This window comes from Squalius cephalus, assembly GCF_949319135.1.
Source record: "Squalius cephalus genome assembly, chromosome: 15".
Classification (NCBI taxonomy): Eukaryota; Metazoa; Chordata; class Actinopteri; order Cypriniformes; family Leuciscidae; genus Squalius; species Squalius cephalus.
This window is the reverse complement of record NC_137136.1, coordinates 6,374,695-6,389,689: the sequence shown is the minus strand read 5'-3', so window position 1 is coordinate 6,389,689 and position 14,995 is coordinate 6,374,695. Positions and strand designations below refer to the sequence as shown.

At 36.6% G+C, this 14,995-nt stretch overlaps 1 protein-coding gene across 1 annotated transcript; it reads right to left on the bottom strand.

Annotated features, from left to right (window-relative positions):
• Nucleotides 1-738: 738 nt before the first annotated feature.
• On the bottom strand, nucleotides 739-13,858 carry tmem147 (transmembrane protein 147). The gene is made up of 8 exons (XM_079895846.1): nucleotides 13,782-13,858; nucleotides 13,307-13,407; nucleotides 12,862-12,931; nucleotides 12,718-12,783; nucleotides 7,685-7,821; nucleotides 7,427-7,511; nucleotides 7,082-7,203; nucleotides 739-1,900 (listed from the first exon to the last, which is right to left on the bottom strand). Exons 2-8 carry the CDS (start codon nucleotides 13,381-13,383, stop codon nucleotides 1,780-1,782), a joined length of 678 nt encoding a protein of 225 aa, XP_079751972.1. The 5' UTR covers nucleotides 13,384-13,407; nucleotides 13,782-13,858; the 3' UTR covers nucleotides 739-1,779.
• Between the last annotated feature and the right edge of the window lie 1,137 nt (nucleotides 13,859-14,995).

The following is a 14,995-nucleotide window of genomic DNA, read 5'->3' as shown; positions in this document are numbered from 1 at the left end:
GATAGTTCACCCAAAAAGAAAAATTAGCCCATGATTTACTCACCCTCAAGTCATCCTAGGTGTATATGACATTCTTCTTTCAGACGAATTCAATCAGAGTTATATACAGTGCTATGCATAAGTTTAGACACCCATGCTAAAGTTGATTAAAAGAGGAATAAAAAAACATCTTTTGGAAATTGAACTTAATGCCTTAATTAAAAAAATTAGGAAAAATCCAACCTTTGAGGACACCAATTTACTTTGTGAATGAATAATGTATCGTAAATAAATAAATGTTCTTCCTTAAAATACAGGGTGCATAAGTTTGGACACCCCTATGTTAAATTCCCATAGAGGCAAGCAGATTTTTATTTTTAAAGGCCAGTTACTTCATGGATCCAGGATACTATGCATCCTGATAAAGTTCCCTTGGCCTTTGGAATTAAAATAGCCCCACATCATCACACACCCTTCACCATACCTAGAGATTGGCATGGTTTTATTTCAGTTAGCCTAATAGCTGGTTTGATTTGCATTGAGAGATGATCTTATGGAAAGTACCCCATGCCAATCTCTAGGTATGGTGAAGGCTATGTGATGATGTGGGGCTATTTTAATTCCAAAGGCCAAGGGAACTTTATCAGGATGCATAGTATCCTGGATCCATGAAGTAACTGGCCTTTAAAAATAAAAAATCTGCCTGCCTTTATGGGAATTTAACATAGGGGTGTCCAAACTTATGCACCCTGTATTTTAAGGAAGAACATTTATTTATTTACAATACATTATTCATTCACAAAGAAAATTGGTGTCCTTAAAGGTTGGATTTTTCCAATTTTTTTTAATTAAGGCATTAAGTTCAATTTCCAAAAGATGATTTTTTATTCCTCTTTTTAGTCAACTTTAGCATGGGTGTCTAAACTTATGCATAGCACTGTATAAAAAAAAGTCCTGACTCTTCCAAGCTTTATAATGGCAGTGAATGGCTGGAGAAAATTTGAAGCCCAAAAAAGTGCATCCATCCATCCACGATAAAAGTGCTCCACTTTTACTCCAGGAGGTTAATAAAGGCCTTCTGAAGTGAATCCATGCGTTTGTGTAAGGAAAATACCCATATTTAAAACTTTATAAACGTGGAAGCTCAGAGGAAAGAGCTAAACAAAACCCTGGTCGTGAATTAGCAATTTTGGAGAGAAATGTCGGAGGGTTTCTGTATCATAAAAGAGGAGCTTCAGTTTGTTGCATAGACCTATTTGTTTAAACCGCGAGAGGCGTCTAAGCTTACGATACTCCTACATTCTACGTAAGAATCTACTCCAGTACTGTAACGAAAGTATTTGTAATTAGTTACCTTCCACCTCTGCTTCATTGTCAAATGTACCAATTAACATTTTTGTAGTCAATGCTTAAACATATTTAGTTCTTTACCAATGCTAGGTTTGGTTTGCTCAGAGAATATTTCATACTTGATATTTTATGATAACTAAATTCAATCATACAAAAACTTCAAAGGATTTTTGTCCCATCTGGTCTTTATTTATAAATTAGTTTGTGATTAAGAAGGTAAGTTTCACCATAACAGGTTTCTTTCCCAAAATCGTCCAAGCATTCCTTCGTATTGAAAGCATATGTTTATTTAGTTAATTGAGTTATGTAAAAACATGTTCACTAATAAAAGTTATACTATCACAGTCTCTTTGAGGCAGATACAAAAGTTCAATGTAGGAATGTGGAGTTGCTCTTTAAATACTTGAAATGCCCCGTGTGTGTGGTGGCACTGTACAGTACACAAAGCGATCAGTTGCTGTGAACGAGTGTGACGAACAGGAAGAGTGAACAGAGGGAGATGGCACCGGTGAGCAAGGCCTTCACGAGGAGAGCCGTCCAGCTGCCCAGGAGGAAGACATGTACGAACAGCCTGGAGGAGAGACACAAACGTGGAGTAAAGCCTCACAACAGAGTATAACAAGATTTTTTTAAGTGTCCCTATGATGCTATTTTAAAAGTTCCTCATGTTGTTTTGGAGGTCTCCTGCAACATGCTTACATGCATCCAAGGTTAAAAACACTTTGATTTTCTTTAAAATATACATTGCAAATCACCTCTTTTCTCACAGTGTCTGAAACGGTTCAATGAAGGATTCGGTCTCGCTAAACCCCTCCTTTAGGAGAGCCTACTCTGCTCTGATTGGTCAGATGATCCAGTCTGTTGTGCATGGTCTAGCGCACAGGTGTCAAACTCAGTTCCTGGAGGGCCACAGCCCTACACAGTTTTGTTCCAACCCTGCTTCAACACACACACACACACACCTGCAGTTTTCAAATAAGCCTGAAGGACTTGATTAGCTGATCAGGTGTGTTTAATTAGGGTTGAAGCTAAACTCTGCAGGGCTGTGGCCCTCCAGGAACTGAGTTTGACACCCCTGGTCTAGCGTTTACAGCCCATGTCTGAAATTGAACACCCATTACCATATCTGAATTTCAGCTCTGGAGTCTTCCTCAGCACTTGATACACAGTGATACAAACAGTAACAACGATGTTGGTTTTACCATATCAATTTGAGGCCAAGTCTTCACTTTTTTTGAAGTGCATGTAAAGTGGATTTGCTTTCTTAGCACAGAAAACAACGTCTTCTCAACGTTTCGACAACATGAACAAAACTCTTCCAGTCTCAGCTACAACTACAGTGTTTGAGGATGGGTCAAAGTAGACGTTGTTCGCGAGTAGCCAATGAAGACCATAGGCTGGCATTATGTAAATTTGTTACAAACCTACGTAAGTTTGTGCAGGAAGTGAGACTGAAGTTACTGACGACACGTTTCAGGCAATTAAGAATCGGTTCTTTCTTTTGGGAGACAATAACTCATTATCAGGCACTATTTTTCAGACATTTTACATTCACAAACAGCTATATTACACACTACATGTAATATAAACGAAAAATGTAGCCTATTTTCAAAAAAGGTAATATGAAAATACCAGTACTACACTAATACTGTATCCCAAAATGCAGATCACTCTACTTGACATTTTTAATGTCATAAACATAACTACTTTCATATTTTCAAAGAAAACTGAAAATGTGAAATAACTTGCATGCAAAATGAGAAAGTCATATTATAATAATACAGCATACTATTGTTTTGCCCTGTAATGTGTTCTGTTTCAGACACTATTTTTAGAAAACAGTAGGCAGTGTACATGGCATACTGTGCAGTATTCAGTAAGTAGTAAGATAGTATTTAATTCCAAACAGCCAGTAACTACAGCAAATTAAATCAAAATTATGGCAACAGTGCCATCTGGAGGAAGAACAAACAAGTGCATCAGTCTTAAGCAACAGCAGAAACTAGGCACCGGGGTGGCGGTGCCACCGGCTTGGGCCCGCAATCGCTGCTCGCAGCTATATTTATATATATATATATATGTATATACCGTTCAAAAGTTTGGGGTCAGGAAGATTTTTAATGTTTTTAGGAGAAGTCTCTTCTGCTCACCAAGGCTGCATTTATTTGATTAAAAATACAAACAAAAACAGTAATATTGTGAAATATTATTCTAATTTAAAAGAGCTGTTTTCTATTTTAAAATATTTTACACTGTAATTAATTTATGTGATCAAAGCTGAGTTTTCAGCATCATTACTCCCGTCTTCAGTGTCACATGATCCTTCAGAAATCATTCTAATATGATGATTGATGGTCAATAAATATTAATTATTATTTTCAATGTTGAAAACAGTTGTGTACAGATTTTTTTTCAAAATGCGTTGATGAATGTAAAGTTCAAAAGAACAGCATTTATTTCAAATATAATTTTTTTTTAACATTATAAATGTCTGTACTGTAACTTTTGATCAGTTTAACTCATTCTCGATGAATAAAAGTATTGATTTATTTTATTTCTTTCCCCCAAAATTAAAATTAAAATTATTACTGACCCCAAACTTCTGAACGGTAGTGTTTAATGTTACAAAAGCTTTAGATTTCAGATAAATGCTGTTCTTTTGAACTTTCTATTCATCAAAGACTGTACACAACTGTTTTCGACATTTAAAATAATAATGAATGTTTCTTGAGCATCAATCATCATATTAGAATAATTTCTGAAGGATCATGTGACAGTGACGACTGGAGTAATGATGCTGAAAACTCAGCTTTGATCACAGGAATAAATAACAGTTTAAAATATATTAAAATAGAAAGCAGCTGTTTTAAATTGGAATACTATTTTACAATATTACTGTTTTTGTTTGTATTTTTAATCAAATAAATGCAGCCTTGGTGAGCAGAAGAAACTTCGCTTAAAAATCTTACTGACCCCAAATTTTTTAACAGTAGTGTATATATATTATATAAAAATGTAAGGGATAAGACACAGATAATTTTACTTGCCTGACCTGATTAGAACAATGAAAAAACTTAAATGAAAAAATAACTTGGGAATCACTAAAACGAGGGCGCGATTGAACAGTGGACACATAAAAACATACTCTGTCATTTTGTTCAGAACATCATTCAAACTGCAAAGTGTTAACTTATATTTTTGTACAGTAGCAATAAAACACAACATTGTGCTTTTTTAAAATACATTCAAGCAATCCGCCCCGAAAATGAAACTAAAATGCTCACGGCTGCACAGGCATTCATAATGGTGCGCGTCCTCAGCGAGGAATGAGCAGAACAGAGTCAACGTTTTTTAGGTCATTCCTCCTTCCATAGGAATTTATTGAAAACGCTCGCTCTGCTCCGCACCATTATCAATGTCCGTGCGGACGAACATATTTTACTTTCGTTTTTAAGTTAGCGATTAAAAAGCCCCCAGCGGTGTCACACGTCAGTTAACCGGTGGTAAAATATTCTCACCGTCACATACCTAGTATATTTTTATATAGATATAATAGGCCTACCTGATTTTGAACACAAGAGGGCAGTATAGCACTATGTTTGACTTTATTTATTTATTGTTTAGACTAAACAACCATTCTGGCAGTTTTTAAACTTAAACTTCATTCTTAAATTGAAAAAAAGAATAAAATGAGTTAAGTTCTGATATTTGTATACTTTTATATAGTAATAAATGGTGTATAATTAAATTTTTAGAATATATGACCCTTTTAGTGTTTCCTTTTTAGACAATACTTTAATCCCTCGCCATAGCAAAACCGTTTGAGATATTCAATATCCGTTCACAATTTAGCATCTTTAATGTATTTTCATCATGTTGAAAAAGTTTGGTGTGAATAAAATAAACCACTTAGCAGGAGTGGGTAAAAATGCAGAGGCTGAATTTGCAAATAAATCCACATTCAAACCAAAATATCTGACTTCCTGTTGGTCAGAGCTAATAACTGTAAATTAGAAAGTTGTCCGGCTCGATGAGACCAATATACGTACTGATTTTTGTAATTGTGGGTAAAACTAACCCCCCCACTTTTGTCAAAAACATTTTGAAAATGACACACTTCCTGCTGCCAGTTGGTGGCGCTATAACTTTGACTCACAATAGTCACATCCATCTGATCGGCCTCTTACCACGAACACACTGCTGAAGTTTCATCAAGATCAGTTAATGTGTGCAGAAGTTATAACACTTCGTGTTTCTCTTTTCTCGCCATAAATTCGTGTCCTCGCCACGGCCAAACCGTTTGAGATATCAAAAATCCGTCCGCAATTTAGCATCCTCAATGTCTTGACTTCATGCACACCGAGTTTGGTGGCGATTTAATTAATTCTCTAGGAGAAGTGTTTCAAATTCCACAGCAAGCGTTCTCCAAACAACCCATAATTGCCGACTTCCTGTTGGGCTAGCGTAAAACTTAGAGCACGAAAGTTGTTCGGCCCGATGAGATCTATATGTGTACCGAGTTTCATATCATTACATGCAAGTGTGTTTGATTTATGGACAAGTGTTCGGATCCCGTTCCAGGGGGCGCTGTTGAGCCCCCCTGCCACGCCCGGGTAGCAGCTTCAGCCCGGCCCTGATGGCCGCGGTTTCTGACCTGTGTGCAAAGTTTCAAGAGTTTTCGAGCACGTTAAAGGCCCCAAAAGCCCCTGAAACCTTGAAAAACAGGAATTTTAAAGAAATCTCACTCAAAAGACAAATCCCCCCACCCCTCACACACACAGAGACGTAGAGGCAGAGAGAGAGAGGGAGAGAATTCTCCAAAAAATCACATTCAAACCAAAATATCTCTCTTCCTGTTGGTCACAGCTTATGACTATAAATTAGAAAGTTGTCCGGCTTGATGAGAACAATACACATAACGATTTTTGTGACTCTACTTAAAACTAAGCCCCCATTTTTGACTAAAGGTGGCGCTACTGAGCCCCTCACCACGCCCGTTTCTGAAACTTTGCACATGTCTACTGGATAATAAATGTGATGTGTCTGTCGAATTTCATCGAATTTCAAGTATGTTAGGAGTCTCAAAAGCATCTGAAAAGAATATTAAAGTTTGATGCGTTGCCACAGCAACAGTATCTAAGATATCAATAATCCTTTCACAGGTCTACATCTGCCGTGTGTCTACATTGTACACATAAAGTTTGAAGCAAATCGGGTAAAAATAAGACAGTGATTTCAAAGCATTTTGAAGGTGATGTACTTCCTGCTGCCTGTTGGTGGCGCTATAACTTTGACTCACAATAGTCACATCCATGTGATCGGCCTCTTACAACGAACACACTGCTGAAGTTTCATCAAGATCAGTTAATGTATGCAGAAGTTATAACACACTTCCTGTTTCATTTTTTCGCCATAAATTCGTTTCCTCGCCACAGCCAAACCGTTTGAGATATCAAAAATCCCCTGGCAATTTTTCATCCTCAATGTCTTGACTTCATGCACACCGAGTTTGGTTGTGATTGGACAAATATTATAATATAAAATAAGCACCTTTTAAGATAAATTAACATCAAATACAAAGACAAAATAAAAAAATATTATTAAATAATATCAAATTGACTCAGCTTTGATCTTTGTAGATTAATGTAGGTTTTAAATAGGGATTTGCGAGACTATCTGATTATTTATTTTGCCGCATTTAATGTTTTGCTATATATATTTACAAAAATAAATGTATGACTGCGATACTCACTCCATTAGAAATCCCTTATAAACACACAATCCCAGCAGGACGGTGACAGGGAGACGGAAGCTTTTGGGAAGGTCGTATCGAGTGAACATCCATACTACCGCCGCCATGGCAATATAATGTACCTGATATGATTAAAACAAACAAGTTCAGGCATAGGATAAAGAAACATGAGTGAGTAAAACTGACAAGAAACTGTCCCACTGACAAAAATAAAAATAAAATCACATTTACAATATTACAGAACAATAAGAAGAGAATCCGTTACAAAAAAAAAACAAAAAAAAAAAAGTGCGATGCAGACTTTGTGATGCAAGCAAACAAAAACAAAGTAAGCACATATCTTACCAGACTGATGTTTGAATCAAAGCTCATCTGGATGTATTTCCAGTCAAACTCAATGCCACGAGCTCCCACCCATAACGGTATACATCTGTTTAGAACAGCCAGACAGTTTTTTACAGTACTGATCATTTCTATAACCTGGGACTACAAGCTCATGTATTATAACTAAACAAAAATGCACAACTAAAACATATACATTCATTTCTATTGGTTTGTGCAGGTGAAAAATGGTCAAGATCTCTGTCAGGATGATCAGAATACCTTGACATGATGAGCTCCGCTGTGGCCCAGCCCATAGCTGCCACCATGATCTTATACTCGCCCTTCCCAGCATTCTTAGACATAACCAGATGAAGACCTAGAAGATCGGCCATGTCCACTGTGGCCTTCATGAACTCCTGGGGTTAACAGCACAAAATGAATGGAGTTAAAGAAGTCTGATGACTATATGATAAACATGGATTATTTGTACTGTCAGCAAGGCTGAAACAACAACACGTGAACAAATTGTGAAAGCAAAGCCTTAAAGCAGAGGTCTTTAACACTGTTCCTAGAGAACCACTGTCCTGCAAGGTTTATTTCCAACCTGCTACATAACACCTACATGTGATTTTCAAGCGATCCTGAAAAGCTTGATTTGCTAGTTCAGGAGTTTTTGATCAGGGTTGGAACTAAACTTTGCACGACAGGAGAGGGTTGAAGACCTCTGCCTTACAGGGATAGAAAAATGAACATTTTCTCATTTACTCAACCTCAATAGCTGTTTCCATCCAAAGTTGCGAATTTAACCTATGCGCAAAATTGCCATATTGCACAAAACATTTGCGAATAAAGCACCTTTTCCATCTAGTGAGTCGAAGAGAACAAAATCCTCACTTCCTGATAAACTGGCGATACGTTGATGCAGTAGGAGAAGGCACTGTATATAGTAATGTTTGTTATATATAACTCCTCAGAGGGTGCAGACGAGACGCAATAAACACGGTCATGTTATCCTGCTTTCTCAGGTGGATACCTGCTGTTTGGGAACGCAGTCGTATAAGACAGTTATAATACCGAACCACTTTGCTCAGGCATTTCAGACGCTGTGCAAGAGATCGATCTGCTGGTTGTTCCAGTTATACATGTGTTAATTTGATGCACATCAAAGAATGTGTTTCTATCGTAGATTATGTGCATGTTTTCTTTAACAAATGAAAAATGTATCCGACTCAAATGAGTGCATAAATGTGCATTTTTAGAATTTAAGCGCATCTTGGTGTTTCCATCCAGCATTTTTTTATGCGATTTCCCAAAATGTGCATAAAAATAGGTGGATGGAAACATAGCTAATGGAATTCCCGATAAAGACAAACAAAAAATTTTAGGAAAATAATCAATCTACGTATCCAATGCCATTGAATGGCTGCCACTCGGATGACACTTAAAAAAAAACACACGCAGCGATCGTGACGGTAATCCATACGACCCCAGTGAATGAATCAGATGCTTGTGAGGGGAAACAATAGGTGTGAAAATACTATTTTTTAACTATAAATCATTGCTTCCGGTCTACTCATACGAGTGTCGGTCCTCTGTGCTTCTGCGTAATTTCTCGCTTGTACTTCACATGTCACAAAATCCCTCTCATGAAGAGTGTTAATGAAGAGTGTACGACAGTAGACCTGAAGTAATGATTTATAGTTCAAGTAAAAAAATCTGAGTAATTTTCTTGCACACACCTATCGTTTCGCAACATTGATTTACCCACTAGGGTCGTATTAATTACCGTCACTATCGCTGTGTGTGGTTTTTCAAGCATCAACTAAGCGGCAGCCATTCAGTTGCATTATATGGACCAGGGGCGTAGCCACGGGTGTGCCAGGGTGTGCCGGTGCCACCCACAGTGGCAGCTGGCACACCTAAAAATGGATGCAGAATTATTTTTTATAGTCTTAATAAAAAATGTTTTACTAAACTTGGGCTACTGTTGTTTACCTAGAATACATTTTTTTTTTTTTTCTAAATCAACCCTTTCATGCGTAAGTTAAAAATATTTTAACCTGACCCCTTGTTTCCATGGCGACGCGTCATGATTGTCACGTGACAGACACACTGCAGCCACAATAACTAACAGCGTCCGTCTCTGGCTCATAGCTGTCAACATTGAACATTGAAAATAAGGGAGATTTCCCGGAATCCATCCCCAAAATAAGGGATTTTTTTTTTTAAACACGATTCTTACCCACAAACTTAAGAAAAAACAGTAATCATTAACAGTCTAAAGAGTTTATAACTACACAATATATATTACAGACCAATGGATATGTTTAAAGAGCTTTATAACAAAGTAAACATTCAGGGTTTCTGCAGGTTTCAGTAAGTCAAATTTAAGACCTTTTAAGACCATAAAGATTCAAATTTAAGACCCTACACGACGCATTATCCAAGTTAGAGATGGTTACCTCGGGATCATTAGAGTATCTATCTATCTTTCTATCTATCTAGGATTATCTGATGTGTGTGTGAGAGAGAGAGGGAGAGGTAGATATTTTTTTAATAGAAAATTGTACTTTTGCATATATTATACTGTAAAAACACAATTATTGTTGATTGTTGTTTTAGTTGATCATAACTAGAGGAAATGATGAGATGATTAAAGTGACCAAAATTATCACGGTTATCACAGAATCCTGTTCAAAAAGTACTAATACTACAGAATGAAGTCAATTCAACAGTTTTATGTCGAAAAACAGCAAATAACAAATTGATTAGCATCAATATGCACTTTTTGTTTACGTGAACATTAAAATACCATTAAAAATGATGGCCAGATTTTAAAAGAGTGTCTTGCAACAGGTTATCTACTAACATGTACAAGTTCAAATAAAGTTTTGACAAAAAAAGGTTTTATACAAAGATAAACCTCATATTTCAGCCTTTAAATATTTTTTTATAAAAAAAATGAGTCAAAAAAAGATAAATTACTGACATTAACACATTATAGCGTATATTTATTAGTAGTGTTTGGGTGTACCCCCATCCTTCATGTTGACTGAGCTTTCAATGTTGTTATGGAAAGGGGTGATTGGTTGGTTCCTGTCACATGACCTGCGGTGCGTTTGCGGCATTCTGAAAAGTTTCGATTTTTTTCATCTCGCTGCGCCTGGTAAAAAAATTTGCGCGTCGCTTCAATTATGAGCGCGCTAGCCGCGCGCCTACATTTGAACAAACTTGAGCGCGCAAAAGACGCGATATGTGAACGGCCTCTGGCGAGCTAGCTCATATCAAGCCACGAGCTATTGGTAGCACGCGAGCGACGTGTTGGAGACCCCTGCTAGAGCTCCGCTTTGTAGGCTACAACTCGATACTTTTTTGCTACTTTGTAATAACATTCTGCGGCCAGCGTTTCTGGAAATGAACGAGGGTAAACACTTTTTTAGACCTGTCATCTGACTAAATGAAATTTAAGACCTAGGATGAAAATCTGGCCGTTTTTAAGACTTTTAAAAATACGGGATATTTTACGGGAAAATACTAAAACGGGAAGACAGCGGGAAAAGAGTTAAAATACGTGAGAAACCCGGAAAAAACGGGAGGGTTGACAGCTATGCTCTGGCTCAGCGCCAGCCGAGCCAACGCGCGAAAGCAGTTTGAATCTGGCAGTTCTGTGACATCACTGAACATTCTAAAGTAACGCAAGTGTATTTCCCTCATATAAAACGCATGTGTACACTGATATTTTTCTAACGTCTGTACTCCTTTATTAAGGGAGTATGGATGTATAAACAGACGTTTCAATATATTAGTATTAAACGCATTTTCTGATCATTTATATTTCAAGTTTTGACTGCAAATGTAACGTCCATAACGCTGGAACTCCCCAATAGTAATGTAAAGATGTGGTAGCATTGGATCTGGACGGGAAGGATAACTCTGGGAGTTGGAAGCATAGGTTGGAAGGGGGGTGTGTCGCGATTCTGCCTTCTCACACCGCGACCAGTGTTGTGTGTAACTTATTACAAGTAACTTGAGTTACGTAATCAGATTACTTTTTCAAGTAACTAGTAAAGTAACGCATTACTTTTAAAATTTACAACAAAATATTTGAGTTACTTTTTCAAATAAGTAACGCAAGTTACTTTTGTTCCCATTTATTGACTGACAGCTCTCTTGTCGAGAGAGAGAGTGTGTGTAAACATGATGGTTATTGTAGTTCTAAACTAAATGTGAGCGTGCATTTACTCATCTCACTTGCACACAAAAAAGATTCAATACTCCTCAATATGAATAAAATCAGTGAAATGCAGAATCAGAATACTATGCAAACCTCCAATAACTAAATGTTACATAAAACAATTATTTATGCATTTAATCTCACTTTATTGACTAATATACTTCAGACATCCAGAATAACAGCAGATGAAAGGTTTGTTTGAGCTGTTCCTCTACTGTACACTGCTGTACTCTATCTCTACTGTACACACGTGAATCTGCATTTCCTTCAGCCTGAGGATTATTAATTCACTTTTGGTGTGAAAGGGTCTTTACATTTGGCCAAAAATATAACTTTTTTTGTTATAAAAAACAAAGCCAGCCCAGATGGAAAAAAAAAGTAACGCAAATGTAATGTAACACATTACTTTTCTAAAAAGTAACTAACACAATTAGTTACTTTTTAAGGGAATAACACAATATTGTAATGCATTACTTTTTTAAAGTAACTTTCCCCAACACTGACCGCGACACAGGTTCGTGGCCCTGAGTGTCGCGATTTCAGTTTCATTTCGCATATAGCCTACAGCCCTTATAATCATAGATGACGCCACGGGTTTTTATTTAAAATAAAGAGCGTAGCCTATGCTTGTATGTAGGTCTATGGGCAATTTCAATTCACAATACTTACTAAAATATAATGAATATCATTTTATTGCATTTGTATTAGCCTAGTTGTTTGTTGTTGTTGGTCTTAACACAAGTTTTATTGGATTATTGGGTCGGTCCTAAATTGACAGGGTCGGTCGGGTTACGGCAAACAAGAATATTTTCAAGGCTGGCCTAATCTGACAATAAATGTGGCACACCCAGATTTTCAGATGCACACCCAGAGTCTCTTTTCTGGCTACACTACTGATATGGACTGACAGTGATCGATTATTTCTATTATTTTTTTTGTTTAAATGAACTCTCTCTATAATTTGGGATATTTCGATTCAAAGCCCTCTGTTTATACTAATAATTGTCTGTAGAAAAATGCATAATGAAAATCTTCAAAATGAATGAAGAGTGTGAAATTCAGCTCAGAGACAGCTTACCCCAACAAAATCATACACGCCAGCTCCTCCCTCCCAGGTGGGGAAAAATGTGGCAAGAAACATCATCTGAAAGCGATATCACAGATTTACAGATGACATTCACTTTTACGAAACATCTTTGTGAGGACCAATCGACTCAATCACCTTGCACAGCTGCACGAAGAGGTATGTAGCACCTGCTTGGACACATCTCCAAAATGCATTATACTCCGATCTTCAAAAAAAAAACAAAGTGTGAAGATTAGAACAGTGATCACAGCTAGAAAGAAATGTTTTGATCTTTGAAGCATCCATCATCAACAGCTGAAAACAGTTGGATGATTGTACAGTAAGAAGAATCACAATGTTACATGTGCAAACATGTGGAAGGAACAAGAAGTCTCATATTGAACACATTAGTTTGGCATATGGCACATGACATAAGAAGATTACACTGTACACTTACTTCAGCATATAAAACAAACATCACGTCTTAAATAATACATACTGTAGCACCAATATTGAGGCGATAATTTCTATACAATTCCATCAACATATATATATTTTACTCCACAAACGAAAAAAAAAAAAAACCCGTTTAAATACTTACAATCCACTGCATTTGTAAGTAATGAAATATGGAAAATAGGCCAAGGAAAAACAGTTTCCGAAATGAAAGAGCGTCATGGTAGAGATTTTCCTCCTCAGATCCTAATATGGGGGAAAAAAAAACATCAGATTTATTCCAAATCAGGACTAAATAAACGTTTATGAAATGTTTTAATAAGGCGAATATTCCTGGTGTGACAAGTTTATAATTGTATCTACACAAATTACAGTATATATATAAAGTTATAGATATATTACATCGATTTATATGTTGATATTAAATGGTGTATTAAATCGTCAACATGTTAAAGCTCCACATCTAACGTTACTATGTATCGTCATCAGACAGCGTGCTCATATCGTGAGAAAATACTCGATATATAATTACAGTAAAACTTTTTGTAAAAGTATTTGTTTCTAGAACTAATTTAATACTTCTGCCATTAATGAGTAAAACGATTATTAGATTTTCTTACCAACAAAATCGCGATTTTAGAATGACAGGGGCAGGTCAAATAATCCTCCTGTGCATCACTGTTAAAGGTCCGAGCGGATGCGCTCTCTGTATTACTGTAGTTCCGCTGCTCATTCTACAGCAAATTAAACAAAATAGCAACTAGCGTGACACAGAACTATTAAAATGGATAGGTTTCATTCAATATCCTCCTGGGACCCAGGAATAGACATTTGTCCACTGTACTGGACATTATATTTTAGTGAATTTCTCTGACGCCATACAGTTTCAAGTCTGGATATCCTGTAGCACACCCAGCCAGGGCTTTCGAGAGATACCAAATGTTTTGGAGGTTTCACCAAAACAAAGGATTCGTAAAGGTTTTGAAGCTTGATGAAGCAGTGTTTCGAAATCGCCCATCACTACAACAAACACGAACAGTGTTCATTCAGACATGTACATTTCCCATGCGTTCTTCAGATCGTGAAACAATCTCGTTCACAAGAGGAGAAAAAGGACGGGATATAATTACGAATTATGTTAACATGACTGAACACCATAAACGATTAAATAACTAAAATTCACAATTTATTTAGTCAATTGTTGTTGTCTTGATTCCCCCAAATCAGCTAATCTATATTTGTGGAGGAGTAAAAGGGAACGCGTTAGTGTTTGCCTATTTAATTTGATATTTTAGGCTTTATTGCATGTTTTATATTTTAGGCTGTATTACTTTATTCCATATACCCCATGTTGTTTAGTTACATTTGTAGTGAGATTCATCTCTCTGAGGCGTCATGCACGCGCCGCCTGGAGGACGACTTCACAGAAAACAGTTATAGCGTTTTTATTTTTAAAATAGGCTATTAGTATTTTTAATCTTTTAAAAAATTGCGTAAAAAAGTGTTTTATGCTTTATATAATATGTATCAGTTTTTTAAGGCTCATATAGTATGATATAGTGAAAATGGGACTCATAATTGAGGGCCACTTCACTTTCATTTAGAACCCCAAACTGAGTACAAATATGCAATTTGGCGCAGCTGCTATATGGCAAAACAATAAGAAATTCAGATAGTAATGTAAATCAATGAGATATAGTATAACAGACAACTTATAATGCACATTTGTATACAGGGCTTGACATTAGGCTAGTGAGCAAAAAAGTTAATGTCAAGCCCTGTATACAAGTGATATATATACACAGTGCATTTTAAGTAAGTCGTCTGTTGCAGT

Coding starts and splice junctions, on each gene's coding strand:
- tmem147 (XM_079895846.1), bottom strand. CDS start 13,383: ATGACGCTCTTTCATTTCGGAAACTGTTTTTCCTTGGCCTATTTTCCA. Junction 12,932..13,306: donor ACTTACAAATGCAGTGGATT/GTAAGTATTTAA, acceptor TTTTTTTTGAAG/ATCGGAGTATAATGCATTTT. Junction 7,204..7,426: donor TTGATTCAAACATCAGTCTG/GTAAGATATGTG, acceptor TAATCATATCAG/GTACATTATATTGCCATGGC.